The sequence below is a fragment of the Trachypithecus francoisi genome, unplaced genomic scaffold, assembly GCF_009764315.1.
Source record: "Trachypithecus francoisi isolate TF-2019V2 unplaced genomic scaffold, Tfra_2.0 Lachesis_group2, whole genome shotgun sequence".
NCBI lineage: Eukaryota > Metazoa > Chordata > Mammalia > Primates > Cercopithecidae > Trachypithecus > Trachypithecus francoisi.
The window spans coordinates 96,961,854-96,988,192 of NW_022681465.1; the positions used below are offsets into that span (position 1 = coordinate 96,961,854).

A 26,339-nucleotide genomic window follows, 5' to 3' on the forward strand; every position below is an offset into this window, starting at 1 on the left:
CCACCAGTAATACCTGACACTCTTGCATTTAGACAGGACTAAAACACATAGAAACAGATGCAATCTCTGAGGAGGGTAATAGGGATACAGCAAATCATCCCAATCCTAGATTCTACTTGGATAATTTGGATAATGTAAGTGTGGTATCCCAAGGGAATTCATTCTCAGTACTGTAAGTTTAACACAGGCTTTTCAGGGAACAGACAACTTCAATCTGTATCATTATTATAAGCTGAATTTTTATTTTACTAAATTATCTATGTCAAAAAAATTCTGTGCCTGGCGTGGAATTTCACTCCATCAAGTGTTACAATGATTTTTTCATTTTCATTACAAGCAGGAGAATGAATGTAGGACAAGTGTTAGGAAACATGGCAATAAATTAGAATATAATTTACAAAAGCAAAAAAATTAACAGTGTACCACATTATTACTGAGTATAAAATAATAAGCAACAACTAATCACAATAATACAAAGGTAATTTCGTTCTGTGTTACTGAGGATACCTATGTGACATTCATTCAAATAAAAAAGTTCCTAATGAAATGGACTGTTTGGAAATCATATGAATCTCATGGGGTTAATCATTAGGGTACATTTACCTTTCCTTTTTTAGTAGGCCTTTATCCCAGTGGCAGATACTGCTCCCAGGTGTAGGGTACCAGTTAAGTAGTCTACGTAGCTCACTACTTTTGGAAGGTCTGCCATGGTGGCCCAGCCTCCATTGACAATCCTATTGTTACTGTTTAGGAATAGGGCATCATGTAGCCATGGGGGTGGCTACAGAGTAGCAGCAGTATTGTGATGTGCTATGAAATAGAATTGTTTTAACCTACTCAGGTTTAAATTCAAGGCCTACCTGAAACTGTTTCATCCTGTTACATTCTGTGGTGGCTCCCTCTAGAAAGGTGCTCTGATTCTGCCCCCCAGGTGTGCCTGCATTTTGTTCTCAGAACTGGAGCACATCCCGGAAGTGACACTGGCTGCCCTCCTCCCAGCATCAGCCAAGGTGCTGTGAAGTGCCTGGGGGATGGCCCTCACGATGGTAGTTTCCAGGTGAGGTAAAAAGTAGCTTTTATTCGGTAATAAGGAATCTTTTGGAAATAAAAACATGAGCTGATATTTATGTTGGAGAAAATCAGATCTGGACTGCAAACCTATGCCTAGAATGCCACAGAAACCACCCACCTTTTATTTCTTTGTTTTATTTCACCAGGGCACATTAGCACCAAGTTAACTGGTCTTTGAAAAGGCCCAAGGGAATTCAGTGCTTGGGTCATGCTGCCCGTGGGCTGCTTGCCCTTCACTGAATGGCTAAGACGGCACTTGGGCAGGTCTTCTAAGGGCATCTTAGACCCGGGCCCTGGTGATTCCTCTTGTATCATCAATAGCTCTCTCTGGAAGGCTCAGGGTTGAGAACTGTGGTGTTGAGAGAGAAAGCGGGTAACAAGATACAGGTGGTCATGACTGAGAGTGCAGAAAACATTCCATGCTGATTGTCCACAGCAAATCTGGGAGTTTAGATTGGCTTTTGGTGTCTGAGGGTCTGTCTTTCTTTTGGAAAAAACCTAGTCATCTGCATTAGATCATGATATATGTGACACACTGACATGTAATTTAAGAGCACCATGATGGAGTCAAGTCAAACATGCTCTTTAACTGAAAGTGTTAACCTTACAAAATAGCCATTTAGTTTTGAGTTTTAGGTGTTGATGCATGCATAGTGTACACCTGTGTACAATGGGGAGGCATTTTGGACACAAAGCACATTCATCAAGAACCTGCTGCAAGCTACACGTGTTCAAGTACAAAATATTAATATAAACAAGTACCCTTTTTCATTCTAAGTCTTGCTGTCGAGTCTTTTGATGAGCAGGATGTGAAACTTGAAGATAGGGAAAATACGAGCTAGGCATTTTAATTTAGGTGGATGTGATTCTAGAATTTGACTTGCCCAAGAAACTGGGTTTCACATTTAATTGCCATTCAGAGAATCCATAAAAAATACAAAATACTTGGTTGAGTGACTATTAATATTATGCTTTATGATGTCTAGTCTTCATGAAATTTTCTTCTTTGGTTATTATCCCTTGCCTACTTTAAAACTCACAGAAATAGCACATTATGTGCAAGCACACTCATCTATCCACACACTTAAAAGCGCCCGCACACACACACACATTTGCTGTCATATAAATAAATGCCCTTCTACCATATCAAAGAAGGGACATCTGGAACCCATCGTAATTGTCAGCAAATTGCAAAAGGGTCTGCCTGGTTGTTACTGAGCCAGTCTATCTTTTGCATGGTATCATCTCAGTAAGCTCAACATGCGTGCAGCAATCCAAAGGGCAGAAGCCATGCTGTGGCTGGAGAGGATGTAAACACAAGTGAGTTGGGGGGACTCAAATAAGAACTAAGGCATCCTGTGTGGTGGCAGTAAAGGGCCTGGTCCTTTAGTCTCTACCATACCCCAGGTCTGGTTTCTGCATGAAATTGAAATGTTTTTCTCTTAAAGTTTTAATGGAAATCTCAGCTTTACTTGCACAATGGCAAGTTGGCCACAGTCTTTCAGCACTGAGTTTATAGACTTGCACAGCTGCAGTAACTGATGCACTGCTTTAAACTATGCCCCTCATTATTGTTCAGTTTAATATAGTTTTATATATGGCTCACAGCAGTGTTCAGAACCGGGGGATTATTCCTAAGGAAATTAAGTGGAATGAAGAAAAATAATACAAACTTTCATTACTTTTGATTTATAATTGCTCCTTAAATTATAGTCCAAAGCCCGTTTTATAATTTAAATTGTGGTGCTGTTGTAGTGAGATAAAGTACAGTAAATATTTTTAAGCTATGACTTAAGAATTCTGAACCTTCTTCACTTCCATAGTTGACCAAGTCATAACAGCTACATTTTAAACAGTTTTAAATACAAATGGATTCAGTGTCATTGCTAAGTCCATAATAAAAATTATCTTAATGGTCCAAGGAGGTAAACAGGCTATTGGATTTACTCGAAAGAACACAAACGCTCCACAGTAAGCAAGTCTCCCTGTGTTGTTTGGATCTCTCCAATCTGGCATTCCCTCCTAATACTGTGTCCAGCACTTTGGATCAATAAATCCCACTTCACAGAAGTTAAAATAATATTGAAATCTTGTCAGCTAGGGCTGACCAGTGGTTACGTTTTCCACAGGGTAATGCATTTGCAAGGACATCAATCCTCTTCCTCTGGGTGGCTCTCTTTGATGGACGCATTTCCATGATGAAATGACAAGGCACTCTCTCTGGCTTTCTGTGGGTCAGTGTCCTTGGCAGGTCTTACAACACATCTGTCTGAAGTATGCTCGACTGCAGAACTTGAACTTCAGCACCAGTGGGCAATAAGCCACTTTATTCACATCTTTGCACTCTAATGAATGGGGGCAGAAATGGAAAACAATTAGAGGCACATAAACAAGTACATAAACAAGCCGATGCGGCCTGCATGTTCAGCGAGGACCTCCTTTGGGTCAATCCACCTTGGCTTCGACCTCCATGCGGTTTTTGTTTTTGTTTTTAAGCATACCCTGCCTGGTACAGTCTACTAGAAACATTCTTTTGATATATTTTAACACAATTTAAAAAAACGTTTGCAAGGCTTTCCTTCCAGATTTTTATAAGTATGGTGTATGCCCACTGTGTCTTGAAAGAATTACCATTTGCTGGGATAAGTGATCACTTTAGACAGCTTGGAAACATGAGTCATTTTTCTTACAGCGCTTTTATTGCTTCTTTCTCAAGGGTTATTTTATTCAACAGTGCAAGGTTATCCAAAATCAAACATGAGTTGCACTGTTTGATACCAAAGTACACATGTCTCCAGAGAATCTCTGCATCTGTGAGGCGTGGGGATGGGCCTGGGTGAGTGAAAAGGATTGCTGAGAGTGGCCTAGATTCAGCAACTACACTAGACAAAGAAGAAAGCTTTGAGGGGTTGGCCTCAAATGGCAGCAGCCTGTGGGTTATGGAAACATGTAGAAATGTCTTTTTTTAATTTGGAAGTGAGACATGGTCTTCTTTTTTCCTATGTGTATTTTCTCTTCAGTGCTAGAACTGCCACAGTTGCAGTCTGCAGTTCTTGCAGCCAGAAGGTGAATAAATGATTCTTTCTCCATCTCCCCTTGTGGCTGGTTGCAGAAGGTGGGATGAGGGTCCAGTGTAGAGAAAGGGACATGGGCCTTTGATTCTCAAAACTCCCCCTGGCCCCATACAACCCCACTGCTAGTAATAATATTCTTTTCCAGTATTCTTGTCACTTTTATTTGGAGATTTAGGATACTCTGTAAACCTAGCAATGAAATTTTCACATGCCTGCTAGAACCAAAGTTCCACCCTCATTTTTCCAGGTAGTTATACTGAAGCATCCTGGGTAAATTGTTGAAGGTAATTAGGAATCAGGCTGGGCAGTGGGTAAAGTTCATGTTACAGAACAGTTTTTGTTGTTTGCTTGTTTTTTCCTGGCTTCAAAAACCCACTGACGTTCTAAGAGACCACATACATTGTAGTTTATCATATGGGCTGTATGATAAACATGGAAAATTAAATGCAAAGAAATGGAAGAGTTCCCAGTTCTTCTTATTGACGATTAAGATAACAATCTTATTGACCTCACTTTTTAAATGCTCCTTTGGTGAAAGTCTTAAAATTTGAAACTGGAACTCCCAAATCCTCTGAAAACATAACCTCTGCCACCATCTAACTCCCTTACTCAACAGTTGACTTACAAAGAGATTAATAGCTAGAAATCTGAATTAAAACTTTTCACGCTAGGATCCTCAGTAAATTTAAGTTTTAGCTGGAAGAAGGTAGAAGGGACAAATCACTTAACCTCTTTGTGCTTAAGTTTTCTCATCTGTAAAGTAGAAATGATTAGAGAACCCACACTCACATGTAACATGTAAGACTACACATGTATCCTTATGAGTGTCAACTAGAGCAGTGCCTGGAACACAGGAAGTATGGGATAAGTGTAGGATACTGAATTGCTATTATTATTACAATTATTAGTTATTAGTATCTTTATTGCCTGACAGAAAGGAAGCAAGGAGCTACACTCCAAATATCTCAATGAGGATGCAATATTTGAATTACTACTGAGAAAATACTGCCATAAAGACACGAGTCAGTTTGAAGACAAAACAAAGCAGAGTATTTCCTGGGGCACAACTTCATTAGATTTACTACTCCATTTTTGGAAGAGTAGCTGGACTAAGAAAACTCTGGGTTGAGCAAATTATAAGCAAATTCACCAATTTCCCTTTTAGATTTAGACTTTATAATTTGACTAAATTATAATACGTAAGAAATTAAACAGAAAATTCATAATTGCTTCTCCCTTCACCCACCTATCCACTCACCCATTAAGGCTATTACAAATATAAATAGTTGTCTGGGCACAGTGGCTCACGTTTGTAATCCCAGCACTTTGGGAGGCTGAGGTGGGTGGATCACGTGAGGTCAGGAGTTCAAGACCAGCCTGGCCAACATGGTGAAACCCCATCTCTACTAAAAATACAAAAATTAGCCAGGTGTGGTGGCACGCGCCTGTAGTCCCAGCTACTCAGGAGGCTGAGGTACGAGAATCACTTGAATCTGGGAGGTTGCAGTGAGCTGAGATTGTGCCACTTCACTCCAGCCTGGGCCACAGAGTTAGACTCCGTCTCAAAAAACAAACAAACAAAAAACCCAAATATGAACAGTCAGGGATTCTGTTCCTTAGATGAGTGCTAGAAATAAGACTCTTCTCTACATGCAGAGGCCCAGAACACAGCCTTTTGTTCAGAGGCAGCATCTAGCCTGTGGGCAGGCTGGAGGCCGGCTATCAGGATGTTCCTTTCTGAACTTCCCAATTCCTTGTTAAGTTAGTTCCCAACTAACTTGATTGAAAGCAGGAAGTCAGTAGGTCCTGGGAACAGGATCGAGCTTAGGGATGTAGGGATTAAGAGTGTCCCGAGTTGCCTTCAGCGGCAATACAACCCAGTAGTTAGGGGCAGGAGATATGGATTCAGGTGGGCCTGGGAGTGAATTCTGGCTCTGCCTCTTCTAGGAGTTGATTGTCCTCTGCCAAGTTACTTCACCTCTCTAAATCTCACTTCATCTCCAAAGTAAAGACTATGATAAGGTCTGCTCATAGGACGTTGTGAGGTTTGCATGAGGTAATGCAGATAATGCATGTGCCATGGCACCTAGCTCAGAGTAAGCACTGTTAATTAGTTCTCATTATTAACAGCAAAACACCTGCCTCTGAGAACAACCATCATGTATTATTTCTCTGGGATCCCTGTCAAAATAAATATAGTATCAGGAAGGGTTACACATTTACACATTTAAGCAAAATAAAGCTATTAAACAGAAAGCAAGAAAATTATGATGAGGGCAGGAGTGGGGAAAGACCTGTGCGAGATCTGCAGACTTCCAGGAATCAGATATTAATATGGAGATTCCTAGGCTGTATGGAAGATCCAGTTCCTACTTCTTGGTTTTGCCTTCTAGGAACTGGCCTGACTGGAAGAATCAGTTCATTACATCTTTAGATTTGATGAAAATCTATTCACCAACCACGACTCATCTTTTATTCTCTGTCTTTTAACTCCACAAGAGCTTAATTTAGTAGTGACAGCATTAAAAATTATAATTTATCAAGCATATCATTTGTGTAAGGTACAACATAAACATATATTATAAATATATATATTTTTTAATCCTTGTAAGTTCAGTCATGTGTTGCTCAATGATGGGGATATTCTCTGAGAAATGCATTGTTCGGTGATTTTGTCAATGTGCAATCATCATAGAGTGTACTTTCACAAACCTAGATGGTATCGCCTATTGTACACCTAGGCTACATGGTATAGCCTGTTGCTTCTGGGCTACAAACCTGTACAGCATGTTACTGTACTGAATATTGTAGGCAGTTGCAACACAAGTATTTGTGTATACTGGTAAGTATTTGTGTATCTAAATATATCTGAACATAGAAAAGATCCAGTAAAAATATAATATTATAATCTTGTGGGACCACCTTTGTATATGTAGTCTGTTGTTGACCAAAACATCATTATACAGTGACCGTATATACAATGTCAGCTTTATATAGACAGCAAAACATAAGCTCAAAAAGATTATGAAACTCATGCTGGGTCACACGGCTAGTTGGTCTAAGAACAGGTTTATCTGACTCCAGAGCCATTCATATTTCAGCAATATTCTTAGCATCTAAATGCAAGAAGTTTCTACCTGTCTCTGATTCTGTATTCTTGGCTGACACCACTGATAAATCAACTTGGAGCATCTTGGTCAGGTTTTGTTTCTTTAAGAGTTTGCTGTGCCACCTTAGAGAAGGGGAAATATGTTTTTTAAAAGGAGATTTCCAGAATAACATCTGAATTATTTAGAATAGACTGAATTATCCATTTATACTTTTTGTCACTATATATTCCTCCTCAAATTTTCTAAGAGTACACAAGTGAAAAGGTGACTTTAGACACATCAAGAAGTTTTTTTTTTTTTTTTTTTTTGAGATGGAGTCTCGCTCTGTCACCCAAACTGGAGTGCAGTGGCAGGATCTCAGCTCACTGTAAACTCCGCCTTTCGGGTTCATGCCATTCTCCTGCCTCAGCCTCCCAAGTAGCTGGAACTATAGGCGCTCGCCACCTCGCCCAGCTAGTTTTTTGTATTTTTTAGTAGAGACGGGGTTTCACCGGGTTAGCCAGGATGGTCTCGATCTCCTGAGCTTGTGATCCGCCCGTCTCGGCCTCCCAAAGTGCTGGGATTACAGGCTTGAGCCACTGCGCCCGGCCACATCAAGAAGTTTTAAAGCCCCATTATTACAGAAAGCTGAATGTAATCTTCAAAATATTAGAACCAGTTTTAAATTATATTGGGGCATTCAACCCATCTACCACTTTTAGCTTAGCTAGAGAGGACTGATTTGTTGTGCTCACTGAAATTATGCTGATGTCATTGAGAGGCCTGAATTATAAAACTTTTTTCATTAGTCTGCCTCATCCTTAAAGCCCAGTGAAATTATGAAAGCCTTTTCTCTTCTACCCTTGAGCAGTACAACTTACTTTTGTTAAACAAAAACAAAAACAAAAACAAAACAAAAAACCAAAACCAAAACAAAAACAAAAAACACCAAAAAAACCCACAACAACAACAAAAATATTCTGGAAAAGTTGTACATAAATTAAATCACATATCCCATTGAAATTAAAACAATAATAAATGTTCTGTTTTAATTTCTGAATGATTTACAGTTGGCATTGCTTTCTAGCTGATACTTAAAATGTTTAAAAATTAAAAATTCCTCTGTACACAATTAGTGCATAGTGTGCAAACAAGTAATACCAAGAGATCCATTAAAAAGAATTACTTAGTTTGAGTTTTTTTGGTATTATAATCGCTCTGTAGTTAATTTGTTTTGAAGGTTTGAGCTTTACTGTCATATTTTCTTCATGCAAACACACTTATATCTATCTACTGCTTTCTAGGTAGTGGAATCTGAGCCAGTGGGTCAAGGATTTTCAGATGAAGGAGCCTTATTTTCTCTTCGACTATCATCATGTACTAGTTAAGTACTCTCCTAGGAGAAGAATGACAAGACACTCTTTCTACCCTTTTCTGTGAGGATACTGGAAAGGTAAGAGGTCCTCATCATGTGGTTTCTAGTTAACATTTTGTAAACCCAATTATTCTCCCCTCTTTTTACACCCCACACCACCCCTGAAAGAAAAGTTACACTTTACCCAGGACTAGAGACTTCTGGTGAGAATGGCTTTACGGAGAATTCCCAAATTCTTCTCAGGGAGACTTGAGAATAAATCAAGGGCTGAAAGCCAGCCCCTAGGCCCTGCAATGTGAACTGGATCCATTATTAGAATCTGAAGTAATCTGCCAGGCATGTTGGAGTGGCTCTCATTGGTAATCTGGGTTTTGGTAGAGTTGAATGATAAAATTAGACACCGTTTCATAGGTAACACATGAACCTACTTATCATTGATGTGCCAGTGGGTTTTTCCCCCGGTGCTTTACATTCATTTTTCAAAACTCTGACCTAAAAGACATGCTTTCAAAATACACTGAACAGAGGTTTAAGAATTTAGAATGCAATTAGGTTCAAATTAATTGTTACTTTGAAGGCTTGATTTGGTCCAAGAAATACAAGACCAAGTCCTCAAAGCAGGGCATTTGCATGTATTTCACTGAATGTTGCAAAGCTTGCCTACTTGTCTCACTGGAGTTGGGAGATATCCTTCATGACCAGGTTGGACCATCAGCATCTCTCTTTGGAGAATACATGCCCTCTGTTCCTGTAAACTCCTTATGTGGTTCAGAAGAAGAACACAGTAAGTGAAGAATTATGACTTAAGCACCTAAAGGTCTATCTTTTGGTTTAAAAAGTACAAACAGCTGTACTTCTGACAAACTGCCCATGGAAATGCAGAACCTAGTGAGAAGTGAGATAGCAAAGGGTGTGCATGCGTGGCACAGAAGTTGCGGTGGGGAATGTTAACTCAGTATACTTCTCCTAAAAGTGTACTTGAACCCTTGACATTTTACATATTCAGGCTAGAAAAGGATGAAATGGCAACTTTTGCTTGGGAACCTAACATTATTCATTGTAATAGAACAGTCCACCAGCTTATTTTTATCCTTGAAGCAAGATGGTATCAGCTATCAAACTTTATACTGATTTCAATTTCCCACAGACTAGACCATTCCTTTCTCTCTTTGCTTTCTGTTTCTTTTTATTTAGTCTTATTCCCTAGATGCCACCCACATTCAACCTGGAGGTGGTATAATCTCAACCCAAATCCAGGGTTCCCTCCAGACCAGACAGCCAGGAATGTGAACCTGCATGCTAAGTGACTTATGAACTCTTTGAAGTGGTAAGGAAAAAAACTGGCCTTCCTCACCTCTTTGAAACCAAAGTCTTCAAATGACCTTTATCGTTCCTTTACTGATTTTCATACATCAGGTTCCACATTAAAACCCAAATGCGGTAGCTAGTTTAACCAAAATTCTTTGTTCGAGATTTCTGGAGCTGCCTGAGCTTTCCCAGAGCTATTTACATGAGGGAGTCTGAGAGCCACCAAAGCCACCATTAGACATCCTGGGCTGGTAAACCATTGTACACTAACCACACCTTTCCTGGATTGGTTACCAGCCCATGGCACACCATGAATCATTACCTGGCAGCAATAAATACTCTGTGACAGAGTGCCTTGTGCTATTGAGAAGCTGAAAAGACTCACTATATAAACTACAAGGGAACTCGAAACTGCATGAAAGATGAATAAAATGGCATTTTGCATAGAATTTCAGGTGAGCTTGAGTAGGTTAGTCCCAACTGACATATGTACTTTTTAAAAAATTACTCAGAGTAGTATTTCAAATGTACTGATACCCAAGGTGTCTATAATTCACTTTTAGCAGCAACATGGTGTTACCCTCATCAGTGGCAGTCTGTCAAGATCATGCCTTTAATCCTTTAACCCTTTGCCAAAGGCTTTCAGAAGCAAAAAAACTAAAGCAGATGTTGAACACAGCAAATTGTATCTCCCTTCTTCTTCCTCCCATTTCCCTCTTGCTATTTTAATTTTTTGAAACCCGGCTTCTGATTCCCTTAATATCATTTGTTGCTTGACCTCCCTCCATTTCTTCAATCTCTCTCCATTTATTTTATTTTTTAATCTTATTCAAATTCCATTATCTTATTAAAGCTTCAGGGGACTAATGTGTTTAATTTCCCTACAGATGCCTGAATTCCTTCATGATTAATGATGGTACACAGTTACCTAAATCTGAAATGTAGGAGTCATCCTGAATGCCTCCATATCTCTCATCTCCTTGTCTAATTGTTCATCAGGCTCTTTTTATTCTCCTTTCATTTTATTATTTTTCCCCCAGTTCATCACTCTCCTTTTAATCCCTACAATATTTGCCTTAGTTCACGCCTCCATCCTCTCTTGCCTGGACTCTTAGAACAAATCTTTCTCATTCTACTCCCACACAAGGCTGCCCTCCCTCTACTCCTTTACCCTTCTGTCATCCTGAGCATGTCAAGCCCCAGTTTTTTTTTCACTTGTTCCCTGTAACCCAAAGATAGAGTCCTAGCTTCCTTCCACTACATGTGGAGTTTCCAAAACCAAGTCCCTGCTTCTCTCTCTGTAGCCTCATGTGCACTGCCCGCTCATCTGCCAAGCCACCACAGCAATAGTGAACTGCCTCCATGCCCCTGTGACTGCACATACTTGTCCTCTGTCAGGAATGCCCCGCATCTCAATGTCTTCTGGGTAAACTGTTTCCTATCTTCCATGTCCAGCTCAGCTTTCCTTCTCTGTGAGGCTTCTGCTGATTACCTGCTCCTCTGTGCACTCATGGTCACTTCTTCCCACCCCTGGAACAGTACTGCTCATATGGTCAAAATCAGTTGTATGTTGCCAACCCTACTAAACCTTTGAGAACAGGGAACCTGTTGTATTGCATTCATAGTCTCGGTGCCTAGTACATGGTAAGTATGTTTGCTAAGTAAATAAATAAATGATTGGATGAATGTAGGATGTTATTTAAAAAATCATAATGGATGGGTGAATATATGTGCATATATGAAAAAGCATGTTCAGTAAATGATAATACTATGGTTTGGTGCAAAAGTAATTGCAGTTTTTGCCATTAAAAGTAATATAATCTAGATGGTGGATGTTCATTGTAAAATTCTTTCCGCTTTGCTGTATGTTTGAAACTTCTAATTTTTTCATAATGAAATACTGACAGGAGGGAGACCATTACCTAAACCTTGATAGTCAAAATAATTCTCAACATTCTATCTGTGGCCCATTTAATTCATAGAGATTCAACTGAAAGACTCTATTTTAGATCCCAATACCTCTCCCCAAATCCTGCCCTGTCTTGGGGTACAGCTGAAGTGATTTTTCAGTAGCCTTGTACTATGAGTCATGGCAATTTGACTGTGCCGGAGGAAAGGGGATCCTCTTCCGCCTCTTCCACTCTCCTGCATTAACCAGAAACTGCTTCTTCTCCAACTTTCTTCTTAACTTTTCCTTGCTAAAAGGCATTTCTTTTCTCCATTTTTATTTGAGACAGAGTTTCGTTCTTGTTGCCCAGGCTGTAGTGCAATGGCGTGATCTCGGCTCACCACAATCTCCACCTCCTAGGTTCAAGCGATTCTCCTGCCTCAGCCTCCCAAGTAGCTGGGATTACAGGCATTACATACAGGCCCAGATAATTTTGTATTTTTAGTAGAGACAGGGTTTCTCCATGTTGGTCAGGCTGGTCTCGAACTCCTGATCTCAGGTGATTTGCCTGCCTCAGCCTCCCAAACTACTGGGATTACAGGAGTGAGCCACCACGCCCAGCCCCTTTTCTTCCATGATTTGCCTCCTACAAACCATAACAGACCACTTTTGCATTATTTTCACACTAGAACCTCTTCTCTCTCTCTAATTTTTTTTTGAGACAGAGTCTCCATTCTGTCATCCAGGCTGGAGTGCAATGGTGTGATCATGGCTCACTGCAACCTTGACCTCCCAAACTCAAGTGATCTTCCTACCTAAGCCTCCCAAGTAGCTGGACTACAGATGCGTGCCACCATATCCAGTTAGTTTTTAAATTTTTTTTGTAGAGAAGGGGTCTCCCTACGTTGTCCAGGCTAGTATGAAACTCCTGGGCTCAAGCAATCCTCTCCCCTTGGCCTCCCAAAATGTTGAGATTGCAGGCATGAGCCACTGTGCCTGGCCTCCTTGTCTCTTTTGAAATCTATGTTATCTGTCCATTCCATATCTCTATGGATGAAAACTTATAATTCAGTTCATAATGTTTTACTCACTTTTCCCAAGGTACACGCTGGGTTTTTCCAACTATGTGTTATATAGATGGCTTACTGATTCCTTAGTCTGTGAAGCCAGCCTTGATGGAAAATGTTAAGTCATTGGTCCTTCATTTGAGCACTTGTGTAAACTGCTCCACATAACACATTCCACCTTCTTTCCTCAAATTTTTTTGAATTAAAAAAATTTTCATTTAAGTATTTGCCCTGAAAGACTACGAACTTATAAATATATTTGAATTTTCCCTAATAAATAGCAGAGGCTGGCCATAGAAAGCATTCAATAATTAGCTGCTGATTAAATGAACAAATAGTTTCAGATACTTAAATGCATTCTATATATGCTATTGGGAAATTAAAGAGAACACAAAACAAGTTATGACAGACATATCATTTGTACTTTAAATCTAATTTTGTAAAGAGAGTTATCTTCTTTCTTTTAAATGAGCTGACATCTTTAGATAATAATGATTCTAACATGAATCATACTTAGCAGGATTAATAATTTCCTAAAAATTTCCTCCTTTACTGAGAAGTCTAAATATATTGTTTTTACTGCTTACTTTAGAATAATATTAATAAAAAGCGATTAGCCAGATAGATGAAATAACCATGAGGTGTTTCTCCAAATAACCCAAGAAACCTCAAATTAACACCTATTCATTTTAAGACAATTCCCTTAAGGCAGAAATTAGCACAGGTACAAATGATATTCTGCCTACTCTGAAAATAGTTTTGAAACTTATCATATATAAACTGCAAAGTTTATCTATAATGATTATGCATTATAGAGAAGATTTTGGAGAAATTATTAAAATTGTCTAAAATGAAGCTATGAGCATAACTCCAACAGATATATTGTTTTAGGCATGTCAAAAGGCAGTTCTTTTAGCAATGACTTAGGCTTAATCTATTGAATTAGGCTGACAGTCATGCCAGAAATGTTTTACTTCAAAATCAGAAACTCTTGCTTTTATGTCAAAAAACTCTACTTTAAAGACTAAATTAAGAATAGCATGCAAATATAGTTGAAATTGACCGGTACTTGAACCCTACCAAATGTGGGTTCAGATCCTGACTCTACTACTTCCTAGTCTTTAAATTGGGCAAATCACTATCTTCCCCTGTGCCTCACTTTCCTCATTAGTAATACCAACTCTCAGAAGCTTGTTGTCAGGATTATGTAAGATACTATACACACACACGCACGCACACACACACACACACACAGACTTGCAGAGAGATATCTATTTGTGTATGTGAGATATATAACACAGACTATATAAAGAGCCTAACATAATACCCAACATAGACTAATTTAATATGACAGTTATATCCTCTCTCCTACCTTAACCTTGTATCTTCCAATTCTGAAAGAAAAAGAGAACCCCGAATTCATGTGATCTTTTGCTAACTTACAATGGATAAAAGAAATTATTGCTGGAGTCTTACAGAAGAGAGATTTTGTTCTGTTTTGGTTTGGGGAGGTTTTTCTGAGACAGAGTCTCAGTCTGTTGCCCTGGCTGGAGTGCAGTGGCATGATCAGGGCTCACTGCAGCCTCAACTTCCTGGGCTCAAGTGATCCTCCTGCCTCAGCCTCCCAAGGAACTATGACTACAGGCACCCACCACCATGCCTAGCTAACTTTTTAATTTTTTGTAGAGACAGGTTCTCACCATGTTGCCCAGCATGGTCTTGAACTCCTGGGCTCAAGTGATCCTCCCACCTCAACCCTCCCAAAGTGCTGAGATTACAGATGTGAGCCACCGCACCCAGCTAAGAGATTTTTTTTTGAAGATAATTTAAAAGATAATTTTTTTCCAAGAAAAATACTTTTGTTTGTTATAGATTTTGAGCCCTTCTCAAGAGAGGGAAAGCTAGATTTCCAGAATCTAAAGGGACAAAAAAGAAGTAGTAGTAAAGCCAGAGATTCTGCAAAATTTAAAGTTGTGATTTTGAATTAATGTAGCATAGGGTTATACATTTTGAAAGAGTAATTATGTGTATAATAAGTGCACTGTGTTGGGGCTTAAGTATACAAAACAGACCATTTGCAAAGATGCAAGGTGTCTGGATCTTGTCATACAAGATCACTTTCTTAAAACAAAATTCCCAAGAAAACACTTTTAAATTGTGAATATAATTTTTAAGAATCCTTTGAATTAGACAGAGTTGATCAAAATAAAGCGATCTCTCTTGAAGATGTTTATAAACATACAGTTTTCACTTGAAAAATATTAACAAATTATTTGACTATATATTCATGATAGGTTTTTTTCAGGGCCTTATAATTTAAATTTGTGGCTTCAGATGTTGTTCATGTGCATATATTTGATCCTGCCTGTATTTTCATGTGAGAAGGCAGTCTAAACTTCTGGACTATGCCATGTTTGTCTTCACATTCCTAATAATTTCTGTCACAGTGACTCGCACATAGTAGCATTCGAGAAATTCCTTTTTTTTTTTTTTTTTTTTTTTTTTTTTTGTTGAGACGGAGTCTTGCTGTGTCGCCCAGGCTGGAGTGCAGTGGCCGGATCTCAGCTCACTGCAAGCTCCGCCTCCCGGGTTTTACGCCATTCTCTCGCCTCAGCCTCCCGAGAAATTCCTAATGAATGCCTAAATGAATAAAGAAATTACTTTCATTTAAAAAACAGATTTTTAAAAGTCAGAATTGTGGTGAGGGGGGCATCTGCTGTTAATAAAGGGATTTCCCAATGTATAAAAAATAGAAAGAGAAATTCCAGAGCACAAAGACCTTTGTTCTCCTTTATAAACAGCTACATAATTATTTTTCTACTTTTCTACGATAAGAAAATTAGCATTTAAAATGCAAGTAGTTTCAAACATATGCTTTCATTATCTGTACAACAATAATGAATTTAAATCTTCAGCATGATACAGATCCACTGTCATATCCAAAAAGAAACCAAAGTTTGCACTTCAAGAGTAGTTCATTAGGAAACATCTCTAAAGTCTTAATATAAATCAAACATAGAATATGAGGCTGGATGTGATCTTAGAGATTATCTACTCCAACTTCTTATTTCATAGATAAACTTAGCTCCAGAGAGGTTAAGTGACTTAACAAGGTCATAAAGTTAGTTAAAAAGTCAGGAAAAACTTTGGTTTCCTGATTGCTGTCTGCATAAGCAGCTTTCACAAATGCTCTACTCAAACTACACTACAGTAGTGGGTTTATTGTGCTCTTCAAACCCTGGGAACAGTACAGTAAAGGTGGGTCATTAGCGACCACAGGCCCCTCCTCCATGGAAAAACTCACCTTCAGTATTAGAAATGGGGGTACTGTCACATTTGCTTTCACACTGCTGCATTGATGGAGGCCGAACAGTTTCTGGACAGTCACTAGATGCCTGTCCAGTGTAGGAGAGACACTGCACAGTTCTCATCTGCTGTCCAAGGCCACACTGAGCAGAACACTAAATCCAAAGACACAAAGAAACAAAATATTGATCTCAACAATTTTCAGGGGGTAAAAAATATACTATGTCATTTCAAATACAACACAATATAAACTTTTTTTTCGAGACACAGGGTCTTGCTATGTTGGCCAGGCTGGTCTTGAACTCCTGGCCTCAAGCAATCCTCCTGCCTTGGCCTCCCAAAGTGCTGGGAGTACAGGCATGATCCATCACACCCAGCCACAATACTAACTTTTAAAGCCCACATGTGGTTCATTTTTGAGAGGTGTATGATTAGGTCATTCTACTATCAAACTGGTTTGGGAAGTCAAACATCATGTTATTACCCTAGCAAATAGACTCAATATACTTCCCAGAAGATAATACATAGAGATTTCTTGCTATCACTGCAACAATTCCCAGCAAGGCTGGTGACCTCTAGCAGGAGTGTCATGAGAAAATCCTTGTGATGAAGTAGAATAACGAGAGACTGTAGGGCTAGGAAATCACTATTGCTCCCTATTTATTATAAGTGTGCAGGTAAATAACCTGGTGGCTTATTGGAGTGTCCTGTATGTGATCAAACTATTAGTTCAATGTAATAGCAGTGACAGCTGTGGAGCCTGGTGATGGGGTCATAAAAAAAAAAAAAAAGAACTTAAATAAGTCCCTCAGGTTTTCTAAGGGATTGCAAGCCACAAAAACCTGAGAAGCAGTCTGTGTTCTCAAATGAGTGTGTCTCCCTCTCCTTTTGCATCTACTCTGGGATTCAGGCTCTTCAGGACTGAAGTTACTGTCTGAGAGGCTTAGTTTCATTTGGGACTGATCAGCTGCTGAGGCTGAAGAATGAAGCTGGGTTAGTCTATGGGCCTGCCATCGAGAATACCAGAAAGCCTATGAAATGTGGGATCAAAGGCATGAGGAAGTAACTGGTGCCAACACAGGGGATGGTGATGTTTACAGGGTCAAAAAATTGAAGCCCTGTTGGATTTGTTTGCAAAAACTCTGAAAGTACCCACAGGACTTGTAAGGATATTCATGAAGAGCCTTAAAAAAAAACAATGTTTTCGGACAGGCGCAGATGCTCACACCTGTAATCCCAGCACTTTGGGAGGCTGAGGCGGGCGGATCACGAGGTCAGGATATCGAGACCATCCTGGCTAACAAGGTGAAAACCCGTGTCTACTAAAAATACAAAAAATTAGCCAGGCGAGGTGGCGGGCGCCTGCAGTCCCAGCTTCTCCGGAGGCTGAGGCAGGAGAATGGTGTGAACCTGGGAGGTGGAGCTTGCAGTGAGCTGAGATCGTGCCACTGCACTCCAGCCTGGGCGACAGAGTGAGACTCTGTCTCCGAAAAAAAAAAAAGGTTTTCATACAGAATGACAAATAAATGTACTCTAATATATTAAAGCATCTTTGAAAATGTATTTTCACTGGTTATTTTGAATTTTAGGAAACTGAATTGAAATTATAAATGGGAAGAAAAGGACTTGACAACATTTAAAAGAATAATCTCAAATTGACAATGGTAAATTCGGCAAAATTACTAAAACACAAAAACTTCCAACTGACTTTTATACAGTAGATTGCAACAAAGAATATATAGAGAAGGAAATGCCTGCCTGGTTTAAAATAAAAATATTGTAGCATGTCTGCTCTGATTCTTTAATAGCATCATATCAATCATGTGTTGTGAAGCTGTCACACTTCTATAGTGAAACATAATTTGACACTTACCTGCATACAGTGCTTAACACTGTCATGTGTATTCTACTTGAGCATTTTGTAAATTAAACTAAATACTGCTATAGAGATGCCAAGCATTACTAATTTTATGATTATATTTCTTTTGTCTCCTCAAAGTGCTGAGCACAGAGCAAGTATACTTAATTACCTTCATGGGTACTGAAAATCTTTGCCCTCTCCCAAATGAAACGAAAGAGATGTCTAGATGTTACTGTACTCTGGCAATATTGAATTTTGGCCAGAGTTTTGGCAGCAACTTATATGAAATGCCATTTTTAATAAGTAAAGGCAGACCCAGAGCACAAACAAAATCATATTGGCATAAATCACAATATGTCATTATGATTTATTTGAGTCTCAAATATTAGAAAATGACTTGCTACAAGGTCAGTTATGAAACTACAGGATAAGGGCATTGATTGGTTAGATATGTACTTTCTGGGGCATTTTTAAAAATGTAACCTAATAGATTTCCTCTTTGACATTTAGAAGAACAATACTTAATTTTCCTTCTATCTAAATATACCAACTTGGTCTTTTTTATTAAGAATTTTTTTATTTGGCAAAAAAAATTATGTCTGTTTATCATGTATGACATGATATTTTGAAGTATATAACCACTGTGGAGTGACTAAATCTAGCTAATTAACATATTACTTCACAAAATTTTAATATTGTGCTGAGAACTGACTTTTTAAATAGAATTTAAGGTGGCCTACAGAAAGATAACACAATTTAAAAGCAGATAAGACAGAAAAAATACGAATTGGAACTTAAGGTGGAAATGAGTCTAATATAAAAATACATACCAAAATTCCTATATACTTTTTCCCCAATTCATAGCATCCACCAGATAAAAACAAATCAATTAATGAATAAGTATTAATAATATTTCAAGGATTATCAATCACAGTATCAAACTAATTAAAAACCCCACAACTTTTTTGTGAGTTTAAGAGTAATTATCTCTATTTTGCAAGTGGGAAAATGAAGACACTGGTGTTAACTGATTTGCTCCTTTATCAGCTGAGAGAGCTGGAACTAGAATCCAAAGTTTCGGTAGCTTGTTCAAATCTCTGTTGGTTATTCTATTTCTCTTTTAATTTTCATCTACAATGGATCTGAAGAATAGAATCTGAAGTTGGAAGTGTGTGGGTGTGGGAGAATCACTGGCACACTCTGTATGTGTCCACATGTGGTGGCTGTGGTTTGTGCAGTTTCACACTCATGCCTCATACCTAGACTTCTACGTGTTAATTCTTACTCATCTCTCAAGCCCTTACAATGATCACACAAGGAACCTGTCTCAAGGTGCTATTTCAGCAGGAGCCCACAGTACAAACGCCTTACCTGGCCCCAGTCTCCTGTGACCCAGCGAGGAGGAGGGCAGCGGCCCAAACTGCAGCGGATGCGGACAGGAGGTTTGCTTTCCTCTGGACATTGTGCAGCTGGGAATGTCTTAGAGAGGTCACTGCTCTTGCACAGAACAATCCGATGCTTGAATCCTGGACCACATTTTGGAGTACACTGGAAATAAAATAGTATTGAATCACAACAGTTTAAAGACAGAGGAAAATTTAAGGAGTCTTTCTTCAAGTAAATGTGTGTTTTAGTATAGAATATACACATACACTAAGTTCTAGGCAGTCTCTCAGATACAAAGTTCCTTAAAGGTTTTTAAGCAGAGGTACTTTTATCTTTGTCTTAAGGGTTTGAAGAGCTAAATCCAACATTTGCTTTTCTTGGCTAATTCATTTTCTTGCTCTGTTGGGGATAGGTTGATTCTTCTATTCCTCTCTATCCTTGGCCTCATCAGCTGTGATAAGATTCTGCTAATTTTTGGAATGTGGAATCCTTGGTTTCCTACTTGGTGGGTGTGGTCTTCTAAAAGGAATTTGTATGTTATTAGTAAACCACAAGAACTTGTCTCTGTGAAGCAAGTTCAGGGTTGATTTAGATAAACTATTCTTATGCCAAATCGCTAAGAATACTTGGTCACAGGTGAAGGTTTCTTGCACAGAAAATCTCGACTTTTCCCCATACATCAGTTACAAATCTAAGGAAGTTGTTCTTTAGAATTGGTTCTGTTTGTTCTTCATACTGAGGGAAGGATGTTTTTCCCTATGTCACAAATCTTATGTACCTCATCTCCAGGTGTTTCTAGAAGTCATCTATTTAACATAGTAGCTGACTTGAGTCTTCCAGCTTTCTCCCCTGTATGTCTGGACCCTTCCTTAAAAATCTGTACTTCAGGTTGGGCACAGTGGCTCACGCCTGTAATCCCAGCACTTTGGGAGGCCAAGGTGGGCAGATCACGAGGTCAAGAGATCAAGACCATCCTGGCCAACGGTGAAACCCTGTCTCTACTAAAAATACAAAAATTAGCTGGGTGTGGTGGTGCATGTCTGTAGCCCCAGCTACTTGGGGGGCTGAGGCAGGAGAAGCACTTGAACCAGGAGGTGGAGGTTGCAGTGAGCCAAGATTGCGTCACTGCACTCCAGCCTGCAAACAGAGCAAGATTCTGTCTCAAAAAAAAAAAAAAAAAAAAAAAAAAAATCTATACTTCCCCTCAATCAAGGGAGGACCTTCCCCACAACATTTGGAAGCACTGTATATATAGTTTTCATGCAGAAAACATTTCCAGATCTCCTACAGGAACTACACTAGACTGGGGAGATATAAAAATGAATGAAACAGGCGCTTGGTTGGAGACGTGAGTCTTGCTGAAGCTCCCAGCCGAATAAAGTCCTTCCTTCTTTAACTCGGTGTCTGAGGGGTTTTGTCTGCAGCTTGTTCTGCTACATTTCTTGGTTCCCTGACCAGGAAGCGAGGTGATTAACGGATGGTCAGACGGTTGAGGCAGCCCCTTAGGCAGCTTAGGCCTGCCCTGTGGAGCATCCCTATGGGGGACTCTGGCCAGCTTGAGCGATGTGGATCCTGAGAGTGCTCCTGGGTAGGCAATTGGCCGAGTGGAACGCCTCACCAGAGCAGTGTGTGGCAGGCCCCCATGGAGGATCAACGCAGTGGCCGAACACCAGGAAGGAACTGGCACTTGGAGTCTGGACATCTGAAACTTGGTAAGACTAGTAGTCTTTGGAACTTGCCCACTCCATTTGAGGGGAAGCGTGGCCTGATCACCCACAGTGTGCCTGTACTGGCACTTCAGTTTTTGTTTTTGACTTGACTTGGATTGCTTGATACTTTGGTTTTGACCTGGCTTGGATTTCTGGATACTCTGATTTTGGTTTTGATTCCGGTTTTGTGTAAACTATAAAAGTATGTGTGTGCCCTTTTTATCTGTTCTTTGTTTCATGGTGTGTTTGTGGTGTGAGCGTGGTGTTTTGTCTCGAAGAAGCATGGGTCAGGCACAAAGTAAGCTCACCCCACTAGAACTATGTTGAAAAATTTCAAGAAAGGATTTAAGGGAGATTATGGTGTTACTATGACACCAGGAAAACTTAGAACTTTGTGTGAAATACACTGGCCAGCATTACAGGTGGGTTGGCCATCAGAAGGAAGCCTGGACAGGTCCCTTGTTTCAAAGGTATAGCACAAGGTAACCTGTAAGCCAGGGCACCTAGACCAGTTCCCGTACATAAACCCTTGGTTACAGCTGGTTTTAGACCCCACCCCCCGCCCCCCAACCAGTGGTTGAGAGAACAGCAGCATAAGCGGTTGGCAGAGGCAAGGAAAGACCAGCGGAGAGACAGAGAGGAAAGAGAGAGAAAAAGGGGCAAAGAGAGAGAGAGGAAAAGACAGGGAGGAAGAGACAGAGAGACAAACAGGGAGTCGAGAGAGAGAGAGAGAGAGAGAGAGAGAGAGGCAGAGAGAGAGGAAGAGACAAAGGTAAATGCAAAGTCAAAGAGAGAGAGACAGAAAGTCAAAGAGAGAAAGAGAGAAATATACAAGTAGTTAAGAAAAAAAAACCCAGTGTACCCTATTCTTTAAAAGCCAAGGTAAATTTAAAACCTACAATTGATAATTAAAGGTATTCTCTGTAACCCTGTAACACTCTGATACCACTTTGTTTTCAGTGTAAATAAGGGCTTATCCCGAAAGCACTGAGGCCTTCCTATCAAAAATCCTTAACCCAGTAACCTGGATAGCCCAGATGTGTTCAATCTCTGGCAGCAACTGCTTTGCTAACAGAAGAAAGTAAAATAACTTTTAGAGGAAACCTCATTGTGAGCACACCTCACCAGTTCAGAAGTATCCTAAGGAAAAAAAAAAAAAAAGAATGATTTACCATTAACCACTGAAAATTCCCTTAACCCAGTGGGTTTCCTAACAGGGGATCTAAATCTTAATTATCATACAAAGGTCCGACCAGACCTAGGAGGAACTCCCTTCAGGACAGGAGGATGGATGGTTCCTCCCAGGTAATTGAAGGAGAAAAAAAAAGCCATCTATCCCAATTCTAAGTTAATTTGGACTAAACAAGGTCTTATTAATAGCAAAGGATAATCGAAATCCCAAACTTACAAGGTTTTCAACAAAAGTAAAGTTTGCCAAACGTTAACAGTGTAACATGTATTATAGTAACTTCTAATCTTGTGGCCTTACACAGTCTAGTCCACAGACATAAAAGAAGTTCACTTTGGAAAAGAATGGTTATCATCTTTGGAAAAAAAGGGAGGGCAGAATTATGTAAAAAGAGTGTTATATGGTAAATTCTTGTCCTGAAATAAATTAACTGGTTGTTTAAAGAAATAAGTGTTTGTAATAAGTCAGAAAGTTGAGGCATGTCGAATAATTGTCTGCGAAAGTCGTGAAAGAAAAAAAGTTATTAAAAAATAGAATTTATGCAAGAAATGTCGTATAATTTAAAAGTAACTAGGCCTCCTGAATGTAAAACTATTGAAAAAAAAACAGTTTATGTGCAAGATGTATAAGGAAAGTAAAATATACCTTTGGTAAAAGGATTATAAGGAGGCATAAGAATGTAAATTTTTACCTACATTAAAAGGTTAAAAACTATATATTGTTTTGAAGGTTTAATCAAGTTTTAAAACATTAATTGTAAATAAAAATCTGTGTGTAAACATACTGGCTAAAGTTAAACGGGTATCAACCAGTTTTTCTGTGAATTGGACATTAAAGTAAAAACACAAGTTTTTCTTAACGCACTAACCTGCTCTTTAATAAAGATTATAAAAGGTTAAAAAGAGTCTATAAAAATCTTACCTTATGGCCCAACATTAAAAATTGAATAAATGTCTACAAAGTTTTATTAAAACTAAGTTTAACATTAATAGCACACTAATATAAAGGTAAAATTTAGATTATCTGGTATAAAAATCATACAGGAAGCATTGTCAAATATAAAATGGTGTTTGGCTTCTTTGGTCTAAAAACTAATAAAAATAGGTGCTAAAGGAAATTTCTTAGTAGAAAGGCACCAAGGACTATAAAGTCCACTGCTGATGTCCCCACATTTAAAACAAAGGTCAGTTTCTTAGAAATTATATACTTGGTTTATCTTCCACTTTCCTTTCCCTCAAAACTAAAAGTCTTTTAGCACAGGTACCACCCCTAGAATTTCCAGTAAGCCAGCACCAGCCTGAAGATCACCTTCTCATCAAAGGGTGGAAAGAAGAAAAAACTCAAGCTAGCCTAGGAAGGACCCTACCTTGTGCTGCTAACCACCGAGACTGCCATTCGTAGAGCAGAAAAGGGATGGACTCATCACACCTGAGACAAAGTGCCACCCCCTACAGAGTCGTGGGCCACAGTGCCAGGGGAAAATCCTACCAAATTAAAGCTAAGAAAAATTTAACGCTTTCATCTATTCTATTACTCTTTCTTCTTCCTTTGCTCTATTGCTGACCATTTAGTTATTAACATAACCAAGTCAATTTTGCCTCAAACTATTGCATTTAACGCTTGCCTTGTTATACCCTGTGGGGACTTGCCAAGTCAAAGACAGCTCTCTACTTCAGAAAAGTACCTCTGTCCCTCCTGCCTCTCCTCAGACTGGGCATTAGTAAATTAGGACCATTTAATCTGGGTAAATTTCGATAAAGACTCCAGTGTCAACCAGGAGTCTTGCCCCCCAATGTAGAGCTTTCATGCCATAGTTGGTCCAACGTTCTATGGACCACTAAAGAGCAAGGATGGACTGCCCCAACCAGTTTTTGTAATTTCCTAAAATCATACATTCGTTTTACTAGAGGATCATAAAAATTAAAGACTTAAAACAAACTTTGGCAATTAAAACAGGATACCAAGATGCAAATGCCTGGTTGGAATGGGTCAAATATTCCATCTGCATGTTAAACAAAAGCAATTGTTATGCTTGTGCACATGGCAGGCCAGAGGCCCAGATTGTCCCCTTTCCACTAAGGTGGTCCTTCAGTAGACCAGGCGTGGGCTGCATGGTAGCTCTCTTCCAGGATTCTATAGCCTGGAGTAATAAGTCGTGCCAAGCTCTCTCTGCTATATCCCAAAGTCAGACACCCTGCGGGTCAGCCCCCAAGGGTCATCCAGCCTCCATCTCCCAACACTAAGTTCACTTCATGTCTCTCACGACAAGGAGGAAACTTAGTGTTCCTTGGAGACCTGAAGGGATGCAGTGAGCTTAAGAATTTTCAAGAGCTTATCAATCAGTCAGCCCTTGTTCATCCTCAAGCAGATGTGTGGTGGTATTGTGGTGGACCTTTACTGGGCACTCTGCTGAATAACTGGAGTGGCACTTGTACTTTAGTCCAGTTGGCTATCCCTTTCACCCTGGCATTTCATCAACCAGAGGGAGGAAAAATAAGACATTGTAAAGCGAGAGAAGCCTCTTATGGGTCTTTCGACTCTCACGTCTATGGAGTCCCATGGGGAACACCAGATCAATTTAAAGCTTGAAATCAAATAAAGGCAGGATTTGAGTCAATATTTTGGTGGGTGACAGTTAATAAAAATGTAGATTGGATAAACTACGTCTATTACAACCAACAGCAACAAGCTTTTCATGAGTTAAAAGAAAAACTCATGTTGGCCCCAGCCCTGGGGCTACCTGACCTGACAAAACCCTTTACACCCTATGTGTCAGAAAGATAAAAAAATGGCAGTTGGAGTTTTAACCCAGACTGTGGGGCCCTGGTGAAGGCCAGCGGCCTATCTCTCAGAACAACTAGACGGGGTTTCCAAAGGCTGGCCCCCATGTCTAAGGGTGCTGGCAGCAAGGTCCCTGTTAGCACAAGTAAGAAGCAGATAAATGAACCTCTGGGCAAAACCTGAATACAAAGGCCCCCCATACTGAGGTAACTTTAATGACTACCAAAGGACATTATTGGTTAACAAATGCTAGATTAACCAAGTACCAAAGCTTGCTATGTGAAAATCCCCGCATAACCACTGAAGTTTGCAACACCCTAAACCCCACCACCTTGCTCCCGGTATCAGAAAGCCCAGTTGAACATAACTGTGTAGAGGTGTTGAACTCAGTTTATTCTAGCAGGCCCAACCTCTGAGACCATCCTTGAACATCACAGACTGTGAGCTGTACGTGGACGGGAGCACTTCGCCAACCCCTGCAAAGTGACTCTGAAAAAGATGACAAGCCCTGCTACAGTCACACCCGGAAGCTGACTGGTCCACGTAAGGCCGAAGCATGAGGAAACTCATTGTGGAACTCATGTTCCTTAAAATTTGGACTTGTAGGGTAAGGACTACAACTGACCTTTCTCAGACTGACGGCTGTTCCCAGTGTATACATCAAGTCACTGAGGTAGGACAAAAAGGTGCTATAGTCCTATTATTTTATGGTTATTGTAAGTGTACCGGGACTCTAAAAAGAACTTATTTGTATAATGCTATTCTATACAAGGTATGTAGCCCAGGAAATGACCAACCTGATGTGTGTTATGACCCATCTGAGCCTCCCATGACCACAGTTTTTGTAATAAGATTAAGGACTGAGGATTAGTGGCTCATAAATGATATGAGTAAAATGTTAGCCAAAACAAAAGAAAAAGGGGTGCCCAAACAAGTCACCTTGAAGTTTGATGCCTGTGCTGTCATTAATAGTAATAAGTTAGGAATAAGATGTGGTTCTCTTAATTAGGAAAGAGGCTATACGGCAGAAAACAAGTACATTTGTCATGAATTAGGACTGTGTGGAAATGAATGTGGATACTGGTCTTGTGTCATTTAGGCTACTTGGATAAAAAAGAAAATGAATCCTGTCCATTTTCAGAAAAAAAAAAATAAATTAAATAGTCTCTACCCTAAAGGAGCTCAGAGTCTTATTTAGGAGACAGACATGGAAACACAGGTTAATGTTAAAAGTA

The 26,339-nt window shown here is 39.5% G+C and overlaps 1 protein-coding gene across 2 annotated transcripts in view; it reads right to left on the bottom strand.

The window, feature by feature from the left end:
• Positions 1-219: 219 nt before the first annotated feature.
• Positions 220-26,339, bottom strand: part of ADAMTS6 (ADAM metallopeptidase with thrombospondin type 1 motif 6) — a 346,891-nt gene continuing 320,771 nt past the window's right edge. For both annotated transcript variants that reach the window (XM_033179691.1, XM_033179690.1), the window contains 3 exons: positions 19,411-19,587; positions 16,177-16,333; positions 220-3,416 (listed from right to left, as the gene is read on the bottom strand). In XM_033179691.1, coding sequence (XP_033035582.1) covers positions 3,307-3,416; positions 16,177-16,333; positions 19,411-19,587 — 444 coding nt within the window. In that variant the 3' untranslated portion in view covers positions 220-3,306. The remainder of the gene's footprint in view (positions 3,417-16,176; positions 16,334-19,410; positions 19,588-26,339) is intronic.